This window comes from Rousettus aegyptiacus, unplaced genomic scaffold (assembly GCF_014176215.1).
Source record: "Rousettus aegyptiacus isolate mRouAeg1 unplaced genomic scaffold, mRouAeg1.p scaffold_m13_p_5, whole genome shotgun sequence".
Taxonomy (NCBI): Eukaryota; Metazoa; Chordata; class Mammalia; order Chiroptera; family Pteropodidae; genus Rousettus; species Rousettus aegyptiacus.
Window position 1 is genome coordinate 9,413,187 of NW_023416308.1, and position 14,424 is coordinate 9,427,610.

The 14,424-nt window shown below is 53.0% G+C and overlaps 1 protein-coding gene across 3 annotated transcripts in view; it reads right to left on the bottom strand.

The window, feature by feature from the left end:
• Positions 1-9,652: 9,652 nt before the first annotated feature.
• NOS1 (nitric oxide synthase 1) overlaps positions 9,653-14,424 on the bottom strand; it is a 99,531-nt gene continuing 94,759 nt past the window's right edge. For all 3 annotated transcript variants that reach the window (XM_036221462.1, XM_016149509.2, XM_036221463.1), the window contains exons 26-29: positions 13,788-13,936; positions 12,271-12,465; positions 10,865-10,983; positions 9,653-9,868 (exon numbers count right to left, since the gene is read on the bottom strand). In XM_036221462.1, the coding sequence (XP_036077355.1) occupies positions 9,853-9,868; positions 10,865-10,983; positions 12,271-12,465; positions 13,788-13,936 (479 nt within the window). In that variant the 3' untranslated portion in view covers positions 9,653-9,852. The remainder of the gene's footprint in view (positions 9,869-10,864; positions 10,984-12,270; positions 12,466-13,787; positions 13,937-14,424) is intronic.

Consider the following 14,424-nt stretch of genomic DNA (forward strand, 5'->3'; position numbering starts at 1 on the left):
GCATGGGACAAGCTATGGGGAAAAGGTGCAGAGCTTGCGTGCCCCGCCCCCCACCCCAGGTGTTCACCAGCCTGGAAGCTCTCCTTTTGGGTTTTTATTGAGGCCTCATTACACAGGTACAATTGATTAAATCATTGATTGAATCATTGGCCATTTGGTGATTCAACCTCCCAGCCCCTCTGCCCTCCCCAAGGTTGGGGGTGGGCCTGAAAGTTTCAGCCCGCTAATCACCAGGTTGGTTCCCCGGGCAACCAGCCCCCCATCCTCAAGTGCTTTCCATAAGTCACTCATTAACATAAACTCAAGTGAGGTTGAAAGGGGTTTGTTAAGAATAACAAGACACCTTTATTGTTCTTATCACGTAGGAAATTCCAATGTTTTAGGAGTTCTGGGCTAGAATGGGGACAAAGAACAACTATGTACTTCTTATGCTAAATCGCAGTATCTCTGTTAGCTTATGTGGCAAAAGGGACCTCTCGGATGTAATTAAGTTAGGAAGCTGGAGACAGGGGACATCATTCTGGACAACCAGGTTGGGCCCAGTGGAAGAGAAGTAGCAATGGAAGCAGGGGTCGGGGTGATGCTGGGCCATAAGCCAGGAAATGTGGACAGCTTCTAGAAGCTGGAAATCATAAGGAAATGGATTCTTTTCTAGAGCATAGGCATAAGCAACTGATACAGATTTCATACGGATTTTAGTTTTCTATTGTTGCTTTAATGAATGACCACAACCTAGTGGCTTAAAACAACACGTGTTTATTATCTCCCTGCTCTGGCTGTCAGAAGTCTCAAATGGGTCTTTTGTGGCTAAAATAAAGGTGTCGGCCGAGCTATGTTTCTTCTGGAGGATCGAGGTGAAAATAGGTTCTTGTTTTTTTTTTTGTTTTGTTTTCTTAGCTGGTAGAGGCTGCCTGCATTCCTTGGCTCATAGTCACATGACCTTACCCTTCGCAGCAATAATGCAGTATGCTGGGGATATCTTGTGCTTGTTCGTTTCACTGGCAAGCAGATAACGTCTACATAGAGGCAGATCTTACACACACACACGCATGCAACTATTACAAAACAACACTTCCCATCTGCCAAGTACAGGCAGAAAGTAGAGTTAGCTGGAGGATAGAGCAGAGCTGTCTTGAAAAGGCAGGGTTTGAATCAAAAAGCAATAAAAGTGGGCTCAGCAGAGGTGAGGGAGGAGGGTGGAGAGCCCAGGTGGGGGCCGTGGCAGGAGCAAAGGCCAGGAGGAAGGAGAATAAAAACTGTGTTTGGAACTATTGGGGCAAATCTGCACAAGGGAAGGCTTTGTGTGGATCCCTGAAGGGCACAGATGTTGAGAAGGCTGCTTGTGGCCAGAACAGGCCCTGAGTGTGGGCCAGAGGGGGTTAGCCCTCTTCCTCTGGTCCCTGGCGGCACCGAATGCCTTCAAACAAAGGCATAACTGGATGAGAGAGATGATTCTGGAAGGTGATATGGGGGCCGTGTGTGCTTTTCAAGGAAGGGGATACATGGCTTCTGGGAGGAAAAAGGGACAGTGTCTCTCTCCTCTCAGATTTTGCCAGCAACTCTCCTGCTAATAACTGCATTTCCATTAGAGACCTTTTAAAGGCTTCACAACAAAACCAATTCAATTATGCAGTGCATAAGGTTTAATTAAAGCCACAGATGCTACACCTCGAGTTTATAGAGTATCTCGGAGGCTTCCTTCCTCACACTTGGTTTCTTTACCTGGTCACATTCCTAGGAGACGGGAACAGGGAGGAGTGGAAACGCATCACCCTTGAGGATCTCGAAATTCTTGGAAACAGAAAATTGGGGAGGGGGGTTACTGAGAGAGTCAGGCTTTCAATGTCAACCTCAAACCTCAACTCCGAGCTCTAGCAAAGAAGCAAAGAAGCCAGGAGACCACCCACCCCTGTACCCACCCCCCACACCCCCCCCCCCCGCCCACAAGACTAATAATACTAAAGATTAGAGGGTTGTTTTTTTTTTTAAATCACTTTACTAATTACTCTGGTTTTAATCTTCCGCTATTTGATTAACTTCATCTCATTTTTCTCCAGAGGCCCTTGCTAAAGTGGTTTCCTTTTAGTGATGTGGGTTAAGCTCTGTATTGATCCTCCTGATTGTAAATAGTTTCCCTGCTTTTGTTCTCTTGCTGATTCTGCCAAAGGTACCAAGAAAAAAAAAAAAAAAAAAAACAAGTACGTTTTTACTATTGAACTGACCGTGAAGCCCACATTCTATATGGATTTGCAGCGACTCAGAAATCCCTCCCCCCACTTGTTTCCCACGCGCTTCTTTCAATTTGTGGCTGGGAAGGTTCTGTTTCAGTGGTAAACTTGGGGTTTTCACCTGGTTTTCAGGTTTCTAGGCAACAGGAGCCACCTCAGTCAGGATGCATATACATGTTAAATTGTCCCCAACGTCCTCGTAGGCTAGGCCTGTCCCAACTCCAGGGTGTGTATGAATTATGTGGGGAAGCTGTTTAAAAATGCCAGCAGGTGTCAGACCTTATTCTGAATGGGCAGGTTGGGGGAGAGGCCAGGAACTGGCTTTTAAAAGAAGTGGCCTCTGTGATGGCAGGTGTTCCAAAGAGGCCGAAGTATCAAATGGCAAATGACATCGAGATGGGGCTGTTTGAGCTTCCATAAGAGAAGAAGGGCTGAACAACTGGGAAGAAAACAGAGCATGGCTCTCAGCCTATTGCCTCGTGTATATGAAAACGAGGATCCTTACGACTTTGAGTAAATTTAACTTGAAATCGTAACTCTAGAAATGTCTTTCTCTTTCTCTACACCCCTCAGAGATCCGACCTCTCCCCTGGGTAATCAGCAACCCCCCGAGGCAGAAGCCAGTGCCCTGGACCTGACTAATGGTCACGTATCCAGGAGGCTAAAGATAACATCTTGACCTAAGTTCTGTTTCAGCTCCTGAGCCCTAAGGTAGAACAACCCCCTGGCTACTTTCCTATGAACCCAGACAAAGGGACGCCAGAGCAGAGCTCAGAACTGTCCTCGAGACCTGAAGAAATGATTTATTAACCTTACCTCACCTCCCACCAATCAGCTCCGTGTACGACCCTGAACCCCCTAACCCGTGGTCTCTTGGGATTTCACCCTGTATAATTTGTAACCTCCACTCCACGGGGAGTTCGGGCTTTTGAGCATTAGCTTCCCAATCTCCTGGGTGGTGCCGTTCATAACAGCCAACCTTTCTCCCCTGCAATCCTTGATGCTTAGTTCTCGATTCTGCTAGTGCTGCTGGACCACTCCTCCGATAATGTACAGGGCCGTTCTGTTCTGTTCTGTTCTATTCTATTCTATTCTATTCTATTCTATTCTATTCTATTCTATTCGTGTTGCGTATATTAACCCATTTAATCCTATCTCAATGCAGTGAATTTGAAGCAATCACGGCCTATTTACAATAAAGAAATGAAGGCACGGAGAGGCTGGGTAACTTATCCAAAGTTGCACAGCTAGGAGACACAGCGGGGCTTTGAACTGTGACCAGTCTGGGTCTCTTAGAAGCAAGGTGATGGTTAAGAATGCAGATTCTAGAGCCGAACCGCCTGGGCTCGGGCTTCACTGCCGACGTTTCCTAGCTCTGTCGCCCTTGCTCAAGCTGGCCAATTGCTTTGTGCCTCAGTTTCCCAATTGTTAAGCCAGGGAGAGTAGTGCTAACACATTGAGGTGTTCCAATGAACACTGGTATCTAACAACAGATAGCCGTTATTTTAATTAACTGGCTCCTGTGGGGCAGTGTGGAGCCTAGCACTGGGGAACACCTTGACTCCAGCCGGATCTCTGGCTGCATCTCACGCTGAGGTCATCTTCAGGATTTTCTGCAGGGTTGGCCAAAGTTTTGGTGGACATGACTAGTCAGGGTGTTTTCCCTCCCCGCCCTCCCTTCCCCAAGACCACTCCCCAATCAGCCTCCTGCCACCTCTGTCTCAATGTGGCCTTCCTGGGGGCCCCCTGGCCTGTGACGGGAGAAATTCCAAGCAAACCCAACAAAAGACAGCAGTCGGCCAACGTCGAGTCCACTTTTTTTTTTTTTTTTTTTAATATTTTAACCATAATGCAAACAGGCAGAAGTAGACGTTTGTCGAATTTCATCAAATTAGAAGGTGAGAACTATACAGAGGAAGAGCATGCGGCGAACACAGCCTGGACAGCCTCGCAAAGAGCGTGGGGCGGGCGTCGGTCCTTTGCGGGAGGCGCTGGGGCTCACGTGACACTTGGCAGAGATTAGCAGCATCGAGAGCTCAGAGGTAGGGGGGGAGTCCGAGCTTCTGACAGCATGTGTGTGTGTGCGCGCGTGTGTGTGCGAGAGAGTGTGTGTGTGTGTGTGTGTGTGTGTGTGTGTGTGTGGCGTGAGATGCGACACCACTCTGCCCAGCTCCCCAGGTCCCCAACCCCGGGATAGAAGCCCGTGGTCACATGCGCATGCGCGCGCGCTCCCGCTCAGCCTTGCAGAAAACCACTGCTGAGCCCGGAGTGGGTCGTTAACAATCACAACGACAGCACGACAACAAGGAAAACAGGGCGGAGGCAAGGGGGCAGGGCACGGGAGGACAGGAGGCCTCCGTGGGGCTCGGGTCGGAATGGACGCAGAGGGCGTCGCGTGTTTCTGGCACGGAGCTGCCGTCCATCCTTCTGTCTCGGGAGGGCGTTGGCTAGACGGCGCCTTTCGATCCTCCCCCCCCCCCCCCCCGCCCCCAGAGTCCTCCACGTCTCCGTTTGGCAGCCGGTAACGAAAATAAAACCTTCGGGCTGAGGGGCTGAGGCATGCTCTGCTCACCCTAGACTGTCCACAATGAGACGGCCGAGGGCAGCCAGGGCAGATTCTGTTGCTCCCAAGGACATCTGGCAATGTCTGAAGACATATTTGGTTGTCACAGTTGGGGGACTGTTACTAGCATCTAGTGGGTGGCGGCCAGGGATGCCGCTCAGCGTCCTCCAATGCCTGGGACAGTCCCCACCACAAGCGATTCTCCAGCTCCCAATGCCAATAGTGCTGAGGTTGACAGACCCTGGACTAGAGACTCCTAATTGCTTAGGAGCCAGGTCTGGGCCCTTCAATTTTCTAGAAGGCTGTGAAAAACAGCATCTTAAAGTAGCTTTGTCCTTGCCTGTCAGGGCCACCTCGGTCAGAGTGGGCTCTATTCTGTACCGAACAGACATGCCCTATTCATTCCGAACCATTCAAATATTCTAGGACAAAACAAACTAATAAATACAATAAGGCATATTTACTCTAGACCTCCTCCCTGGCCCATGGCTTTGACAAGAGACCCCAAACAGACTTTCTTTTTAGGGGTGACAGTTGACCTAGGTCCTCACGTCTGAGACACCTCTGTGTTGGGGAGAGGCAGCTTTTCCTCTCTGGCCCTTTCGCCACCAGGCAAGGACAGGCAGTCCACTAAGGACAGGGTCAGTGTGAGAGAAAGAGGAGAGACCAGGCAGGCGGCAGCCCCCGGAGGCCAAATTCCGGTTCATGGGGACCCTCTGTGTTGAGTCCCTGGGGGGCAGGGCTACTCCCTCAGACTGTCAGACCCCCGTTTCCTCCATCCCAGCTCCTGGCCTTTCATTTTTGAGCCAAACAGAGCAGCTGGATGCAGGAGATGTTATAAGGGTTGGGAGAAGACAGGGAATATGGGCAGATCATATAGGAAGCTCAAGTGAGTATTTCTTCTTGTCATTTTCGGCCAGTCTTAGAATTAACTCACTGAGTCAGACGGAAGTCTTTGTGGATGAGGTGGGCGCAGTGACATGCTGGGATTCGGGCAGTGGAGAGAAAATGTACATGTAAACATGGCCAGCTGAAAACAAAATCTTAAGTCCACGTTATCCTAATGGCAGGAATTCAAAGGCCCTTTTGGGGGCTGGTGCTTACAGGGGTGAAGGTGCCTAGACATTCAGCTTGCCCATTCCGGCAGAAGCCGTGCACCCCACTGTCTGGGTCAGAGAACCTCACTGGTTTTGGACTCAGGGCAAAACCTGATCTCCTTTTAGTGCCCAAAGCCTGTGGCTCCAAAGAGTGTGTCTGGCAGAAAAACCCTGTGTTCAAAAGGCCAAAGTCTGCTGGCCGGGGGTCAGTTTTCTCTGTGCTTCTCGGCCTGGCTGGACCGTGGGAGGACTGACCCTGTTGACTCGGGGAGAAGCTGGGTATCACCTCAGCATCTCCAACTCATCTTTCCCTTGAGCCTGTTTCTCTCTCATGAGGCCCCATTCCCAGCCTGCAGGCAAGAATCTTGACTTTCTTGTTCGTTTTCATCTTGTTTTCAACTTCCACAGCAGATGGTCCCAGGTCCTGTTGATTCACCCCCTGGAATGTCTCTTATCACTGCATCGGCTGCTACCCTCATTCCCGCCTTGGTTATTGCAATCACCAACCAGTAGGTCAACAGGCTAGCCATCCACGCACTATGCTGTGGCCAGCACATTCTCTTCCCAGCAAAACTCCAATCATCGTGTTTTCCCTTTTCGAAAACACTTTTGAGAACTCCCTGTTGCCTACTAGAGTCAACATTCCTTAACACGCCGCTCACTCCTCCCTACCACCGGGTCCCTGATCATCTTCCCAGCATCTCCATCACCATTCTGACCCTCCCCCAGCCTTCCAAAGCCGGGCCACATCTGACGCCATCCCCGATTTACCCTACATGTTCCCTGTTCATGCCTTTCTTCTCACTCTCTCTACTTCCTGGCAGACCTGTCTCCTCAAACCCGCTGGGGGAACTCCACTCATTTACATTGATTCTAAAGACTTGTCTCTACGTACCAGATTCTAACCTAGGAGAGAGGAACTGTGATTTGCACTGTACGCCCCAGCATGCCTTCTGCATACTGGGGAAGCAACAAAGGTTATGGATTAAGTGAAAAAAAAAAATAAAATAAAAAATAAAAATTTGATCACTTCCATGGACCAGGTACTGCAACTGGGCATCTTAGGAACAGTATCTCATTTAATCCAGCTTGGTATAAGGTGGACATACAGACTCAAAGGTCAGCAGCTCACAGCTAGCTGTCTGCAGAAACTGGGACACGGTTAGCATTTGGACTCAGGTCTGCTTCTAAAACTCCATGCTGGTGGGTCTGAAAGCTACTTGGCTGTCTCACTCCGTAGAAACCAAGCGAAACCCATCTCCTCTCAGGGAGTGCAGCTACTTCTGCTCCTTTCCCAGCACAAGGTTTGGGAATTAGATTCACATTAATGCTAGAACATGGCTGTCCCAGCCTTCCTGCTGCCGGGGATGACCCAATTCCTCCAGGCCAAACTCGCTTCTGTTAAGTGGGGTTGGAACTACTCGAGGCCATTTCAAGGAGGAGAGGGAAATAAAAGGTCTGTCACTCGAGTAACCTCCAATGTCTAGTCAACCCTATTTTCGCTCACGGTGTTGTTAAAACCAAATTTTGCACCTATTTTTGGCGGCTGGGGACGGAACTAAAAACCACCACAGGAGGGCAGCATTGGCACACCCTGGATCAGAGCTAAACCCTAAATCTCATCTCCACTCTGCCTCTCGGAAGGTGCATTACAGCCAGGCTTTCGGTATCGTCGATTCTGGCACCCGAGAGAAACAGACCAGTCCAGTCTGCTGCCTCCAAGCCAGGAGTTATGAAGCAGCTGTATTTACTTAAAAAAAAAAATCGTTCTTTGGAAAAATAAAATCGTTCTTTGGAAGAAAGATGACTGTCGGTTATATAATCATTTCCTTGGACTCTCTGATAAAACGAGATGATATTTCCATCTGTCTGCCAGCTACTAGGACGGGGATAGAGGAAGAAGCTGCCTGGCACGTACCGAATGCTCAGCAGCACGTGCTCGTTGATGAGAAAGCGTGCGTGTGTAAAGCTTGGAGAGGGAGGCACTGATCGATCCCTCTTCGTAGGAGGTTGGACACAGCGGTTCAGTGCCTGGGGAGCGAGTGACAGCTTAGGAAATACCTCCAGAAAGCTTAAGGGGTTGGAAAGAAAGCCCCTGAGAGGAAAGCTAGTAGGAGCCAGAATTGTGTTTGCAAGAAAGATGGAGTTGACGGTGGGCCTCCGTCTGGGTGAGCAAGGGTCAGGAAGCATGCTGAGTGTTTGGTCTCAATGCCCACAGAAGTCTGAGATCACGACTCTGTCCCCGGGATGGGTCACCAGCGGGAGCTGCCCCGCAGCGTGGGGAAAGGAAAGATAGAGTCTGCCCTTGGACTTTAAGAGTCTTGGAGGTTATCCCTCCCCCAACACCTCTTCGGCACCCCCATTCTAAAGCCCTTCCAAAGAGGGCCAGGGCACTTTCCCATGGTGACTCCTCACACTGAGCATCAGAAAGAAATGCCCACTGAGCAGTATGGAAAGGAGATGCTGTCCCTCTATGTGACAAAACCAAACCATGTAGAAAGATGGGCCTGGCTGAATGCTTCCCCTGCACCCCTGGGGGCCCAAGGCGGACCCCTTCCCTTCCCTAGTGTGTGTGTGTGGTGGGGGGGCTGCGATTTCTTGGCTCTCTCTGGGCGCTGCCTGCCATTGATTTTTTTTTTTAACATTTAGTGTGAAAAGGGACTTTTCAGTGCCATTTACTCTGAGAGGACAAACTCAGCAGGTGGTCTGCTGGAGGAGCGATTGTACTGACCCTGATTCCTGCTCAAGATTTTGCTGTGCCCATTTTTCGATCTAAGCGTAATTTATTTGTCAAAATTATCTGATCACGTTAAAAGTGTGGGGGGTCACTTTTTAGAAGGGCAAAGGCTGAAGGCCAGGTTCTTCCCGCCCTCGGCTGCCGTCCTGTAGAAAAAGCCACGTGGTGTGACAGAAACATAACGATAACATTCTTCCTTGCTATCTCTTCCAGTCTTCACGACTTTAAAGCTGGATCCGTTCATGCTTTTTAGCTCTGTAACATCGCAGCTAGGGGAAACTGAGGACAGGTGTCCAGAGTCACCAGGTGGCAAATATGAGAGAAGATTCGTATTTCCAGCACTGCTCCCTTGATTGACATTACTTCTGGCCTTGTGGGTGGGACTGCCCCGGGGGAAAGAGGGTGGCGCAAATCGGTGGGGTGGGTGGGGTCAGGGAGGCGAGTTTACTCCCCAGAGAGGCCCCCGCTAACGGGTGCCGGAATCTAAACTCATCTGATTCCTTGATTCCCCCTTTCTCTGGAGCTTTTCCCCTGAATCATTTCCCCTCCGCCCCCGCCAAGGCCCGATCCTTTATAACCAGGACGATTAGGGGGTTTCCCAGTGTTACAGGGACACTACCGCAGACCCTCAGTTATGGACGTGTGAAGAACCGACACACGTTGGGGCACGGTTCTTGTCACCAGGGGGTCTGCAGGCGACACGCTCGCACAGGCGCGAGGACAGACGGAGACCCAGGCCCGTCACACGCACACAGACGCATGACCGGAACGTCATCGTCAAAAGGGATGAAGGGGGAGGCTTCGGCGGCCGAGGGACCGGCTCAGGAGACTCTTCTGTGTGGTCCCTGCAGCCTCTCCAGGGGGACCCCAGAAAACAAGCCCCGCCACGAGCGACACCCACGTTCCAGTGCTTCCACGCACGGCTGATCTGTCTTTGTCAGGAAGGGTAGGCGGACAGTTTTGTAAGAGCCACGGCGGATTATAAAGGCATTGCATTGCAGCAGGAAAACTCAAGGAGGAAACCCAAGAAGGCCAAGGAAACACTGAGAGGCGAGGACCCAGGAGAGGAGGACCAGGACACGGCGTGGACAGGACGGGAGGCCACGTGGGGGGGCCACGCGGGGTCCCGCAGGGAAGGTTCAGCAGTGTCCATGCTTACAAAACCTGCCGCCTCCCCCGCCGGAGGCCGCCGGCCCCCCTGCCATCCGTCTGGGCAAGAGGATCCAGTTAGGAGCTAAAAACCCTGTGGGAGGAGAGGTGAGGAGGGAGTTAGTGCCACAGGAGCGAGGCCGCTCTGTGTCCTTCAAGACCCAGGGACAACCACCTCGGCTACCTAGCCGGAGCTCGTCCTGAAGGACCCACCGGACAGATGAATGAAGGAATGAACGCATGCTTGCTCACTGACACAACCAGCCGGGGGGGGGGGGGCATTTAAAACAGCTTTGTGACAACCACAGGAGTTGTGGTCTTGGCAATAGCGGAAGCCTACTGAACACAAACGCATGTTTTCGAGGCTGCTGTGTCATAAAGGGGGGGGGGGAGGAAACATGAGGATCCTGGAGAAATGAAGCGTGTGCCCTAAGCCCCGGAAAATGAGGAGGCTGAATGCCTCCCTAACTTAACGTACAGGACACACCGCTGGTGGTTTTGAGGCCGAGAACGGGGGAAGTGAGATTGTAGTCGAGGGTGATGGGTGATGGCATTGAGGAAAGGTTTAAATAATGAGGCTTAATCTCAATCTTGTGGTGTCCCAGATCGTTTCCAGCGATTTCTAGAGGAGGAGCGTAACTGTCAAAACAATGCATCAGTGGAATTTGCATCAGTGACATTGTTCACAGCAGTTTGGAGGTGGCGGGGGGTAAAGGCTGAGAGACATGGGCGTAGATGCTAGAACACAACTTTGCAGAGCTGAGAGCCATCATTCCACTAGGGGGGTGCCCCAGGCAGAAGCTGGCATCCAACGCTGGGGCCCCCACACTTGAGGGGGCCTCAGAATCTCCTGGAGGGCTCATTAAATTAGCAGCTGCTGCATCCTAACCCCAGGGTTTCAGCTTCGGCTGGTCTGGGGTGGCCTAGAATTTGCATGTCTAACCTATTCCCGGGTGCTGCTGATGCTGCTGTCCCTGGGGGGGACCCCTCTGTGGGAAAACCATGGTAATGAAGTCAGACATCCCTACATGACAGGAACCGGAAGAGAGGGCCCCCACCGCCCCCTGCCCATGGGATGGGGCCAGCTTACTCGTCGGCGTCTTTTTTGCTCTCTTCGATGAAGGCAATGGATTCAGATCTAAGGCGGTTGGTCACTTCATACGTTCGCAGAGTGACCCCGAAAATATCCTCATGGTAGCGGTTGTCATCCTAGGGGACAGAAACAGTCAGGAAACAGCCCTTAGATGCCAGCCGAGGGCACGGAGAGGGGCAGACATGCTGACACACGGCAGTGGACTGACCCTAAGGAAAATGGTCCCAGAGAAAGGGAGGGGCGACCCAGAGGCCCCAAAGGACCCTCGGTCTCTAGGGCCGGTCAGCAAGCCCGTCTGCCCCCCAGGGCAGGGGATTGCTCCAGCCCAGATGGCCAAGAACACCGATGTCCCCACCCAGGAACAGTGGTGCTGCTTGGTCCACTGTGAGGACAGCAGAGGGGAGAAGGTTAAATGGAAACCTTGACATTGTCCCCTCTCCTGGCTCCTCCTCCCTCCTGGAGGCTGCGACCCAGCACGCCTGGCTTAAGGGGGCAGCATCACAGCTCGTAGAGAGCGGCAGAGCTAGGCAGCACCTCCCCAGGGGCCAAAGCCCAGCCCTCGTGGGCACAGCGCCGCACAGATCTAAACATGCGGGAGGTTTCGGAGGAGGTTGTTCATCTGTGGAGTGGGTGTGTTTTAAGCTGGGTTGGGGTTTCAGCCTCATCCTGCAGAGCTCTCAGGAATCTATGAGGACATCTCCTAAGGAGAACACCAAAGGCACCAAGGGCCTCCGCAGCCCTCCTGGGGTCGTTGACATTTCTATCAGAATTTTTTTTTCTTTTTAAACCCACTGATGTTTGGCAATATATTTAGAGCGAGGGCTTCTTCTGCAAAGAAATGTTTGATTTCTGCTCATTTAGGGGAGCGGGGGAAAAGACGGCAGTCCCTCGGAGCCGGGGCAGTTGGTCGCACAGTTAGGACTTTGCGCTCCGGGCTGCTCCGAGCTTTTATGCAAATTACGAGAAGGTGCTCATCCTTCTGGGGTGGACGCAGCTCCACGCCGAGGTGCATGGCCTGGCGAGCCAAGCACGGGGTGGCTTTCGGCTGCCACTTGCCTCCCTCGGACAGACCTTTTTGTGCATGGCGGCACAGGGGAGAGAGGCCGCTTGGTTCTGGAGGCAGGAAAAGCTGGGTGAGGACGGTTCCTGTCCAGTCACCCACTTGCCATTGTCACACACCACGGCCCCCACCTCCTCTCTTCTCCCCGCCTCCCCCCCATCCTTCCTTCTCTCTCAGCTATGGTTTGGGATCACCTAAATCCTCTACCCCTGGCCATACATGGGAAAATGGGAGCAGAGATGTCATTACGTGTCCTCTAATCATCGAGACAGGTGGGACGAGGACGAGGGGACAGGACCCTGGGTGTCGGGGAAGGGACGCGAAGAGCCAGCTCGTCGCTCACCCTCAGGCGGCTGATGAACACGCCGGCGTCCTCCACCGAGAGCTTCCCCTGCCGGGTCATGATGCGCTGGATGGCTTTGAGGACGTCGGCGGCCATGGTGACATCCCCACAGACGTAAATGTGGCCCCCTTGCTCCTTCAGGGCTCGGTACACAGTTTCCGCCAGCTGCTCTTGCAGGATATCCTGTACGTACTTCTGCAGGGGTGGGGGAGGTGCAGGAGGACCGGAGAGAAGACGCCGGGCTGGGTGATGCTCACTGCCCCCGGGGAGCAGAGCCTGACACGGGAGTGTGTGGCAGGCGGGGCAGTTCTCGAGGTGATCCCAGGGGCCTGGGGAGTGTGGAATCAGGGAGCAGGGACGGCCAACCCGTGTGAATGAGCTGCTCTCCACCTTGGACCTCAGCTCTGCTGAGGACCTTCTGGGGGGCCGTGTAGAACACACCCCAGAAGCATCCCCTGGAGGGACATAAGGAGGGATTCTCTGCTTGCTCCTCTGACAACCAGTGGTCACCCCCGGGGTGCGAATGCCCGTACACTTGTAGGACAGGGTTCTTAATGCAGGCTGTGGGCACCCTATGTTGGGGTACCAGAGAAGCCCCAGGCAGAGACGGCCAGAGAAGGGGCCGGCTGAGGGGCTGTCTGCTTCTCCCTGTGCAAGGCCAGCTGCTGCAGCAATAGCTGGAGTAAGAAGGGGGCTAAGGAAATATGAGGGGGGCACAAGGGTGGCCATCAGGACAAACGGCCTCCAGGGAATCTGTCCAGTTGTCTCGGAAACTCCCCCCCTCAGGTGAGGCTGACATTCACCTGCTAGGTCCTGGCGTGGCTGGCCCGGTTGGCAAAATGTTGATGTCCTTCTACCCCAGTTGTCAAACAGCCACTGCCCAGACCTCCTGAGGGCTTCCCACCCCGGTTGTCCTGGTCCCTTTCCTGGGATCACCCCCGCCCCCACCCCCGGCCCCCCCAAGGCCCAGCAGGAGCATGCCCCAGTCCTGCGGCCTGTGTCCATTCTGACCAGTAGCGCTTCTTATGGGCTGTTAACTATTCTTTTAAATTCACATGAAAAATGTCCTTATGGTGACAAAGTACACGTCACATAAAATGTGCCGTTTAACCATTTCAAAGTGTACATACAGTTCAGCGTCATTAAGTGCATCACATCAGCAGCCGTCAACACTGTCTAGGTCCAGAACCTTTTCACCAGCCCAGCTGGTGAGGCGTCAGACCCATGCCTTTGGCGGTCACGGTCCGCCCCCCCCCCCCCCCCGCCCCCCCCCCCCCCCCCCCCCCCCCCGCCCCGGCCCCTAGCAACCGCGACTCTGCTTCCTGTCTCCATGGATTCGGCTCTTCCGGATATGTCATATAAGTGGCATCACATAATCTAGGCTGCTAAATATTTTCCGTTGATATTTTCAGGCTCCACGCTGCCTGGCACACAGAGCAAGTTACACAGAGGAGGCTTCAGGACCGGCGAGGGCGTAGCTGGGAGGGGACGCGCGTGCGCGGGAGCGCCGGGGTTACCTTTGGTTTGTCTGGCTCGCGGGAGTAGGCCGCGTATAGTTCTCTGAAGACGCCTGTGTCCCTGGCCTGTAGGGTCTCCTCCCTGTAGATATGATCTACCTTGGATTGCCGGCACCCGAAGACCAGGACCATGGGGCAAGGGCTCATTCCTGGGGACCGGGAAGATGTCATGTCACCGAAGGCTCTGATCCCTGAGTTGGGGGTGCGGCTGGTGGTGCTGGGGACCCCGGTGGGTGCCGTGCACCGAGGGACGGGAACGTGGCAGGCGGGCATAAGGAACTGCACAGACATCACACACACACATGCTCTCTCTCTTGCTCTCTCTCTCTCAGGGAAGCCAGGAACGTGTGTTCGGATCTTTCTTCTCTGGGTCTGTCTTTCCTCAGCTCCCCCCGCCCCCCCCCCATGGCCAGGGCTAAAACCCCAGACTTTGCCGCTCCACTGCCTGGGTTCAGATCCCCGCTGTGTGTGTGACAATGAGCGACTTAACTTAACTTCGTATGTCTCCGTTTCTCCACTGACGAAACGGCAACTACCTCGTGGGTTCTCGTGAGAAATGAACGTGACATTGGAACTGTGTCTGGTACCTAGCGAATGCTTCATAAGAGTTAGCCATTCCCCTAGATTGACGATTCCA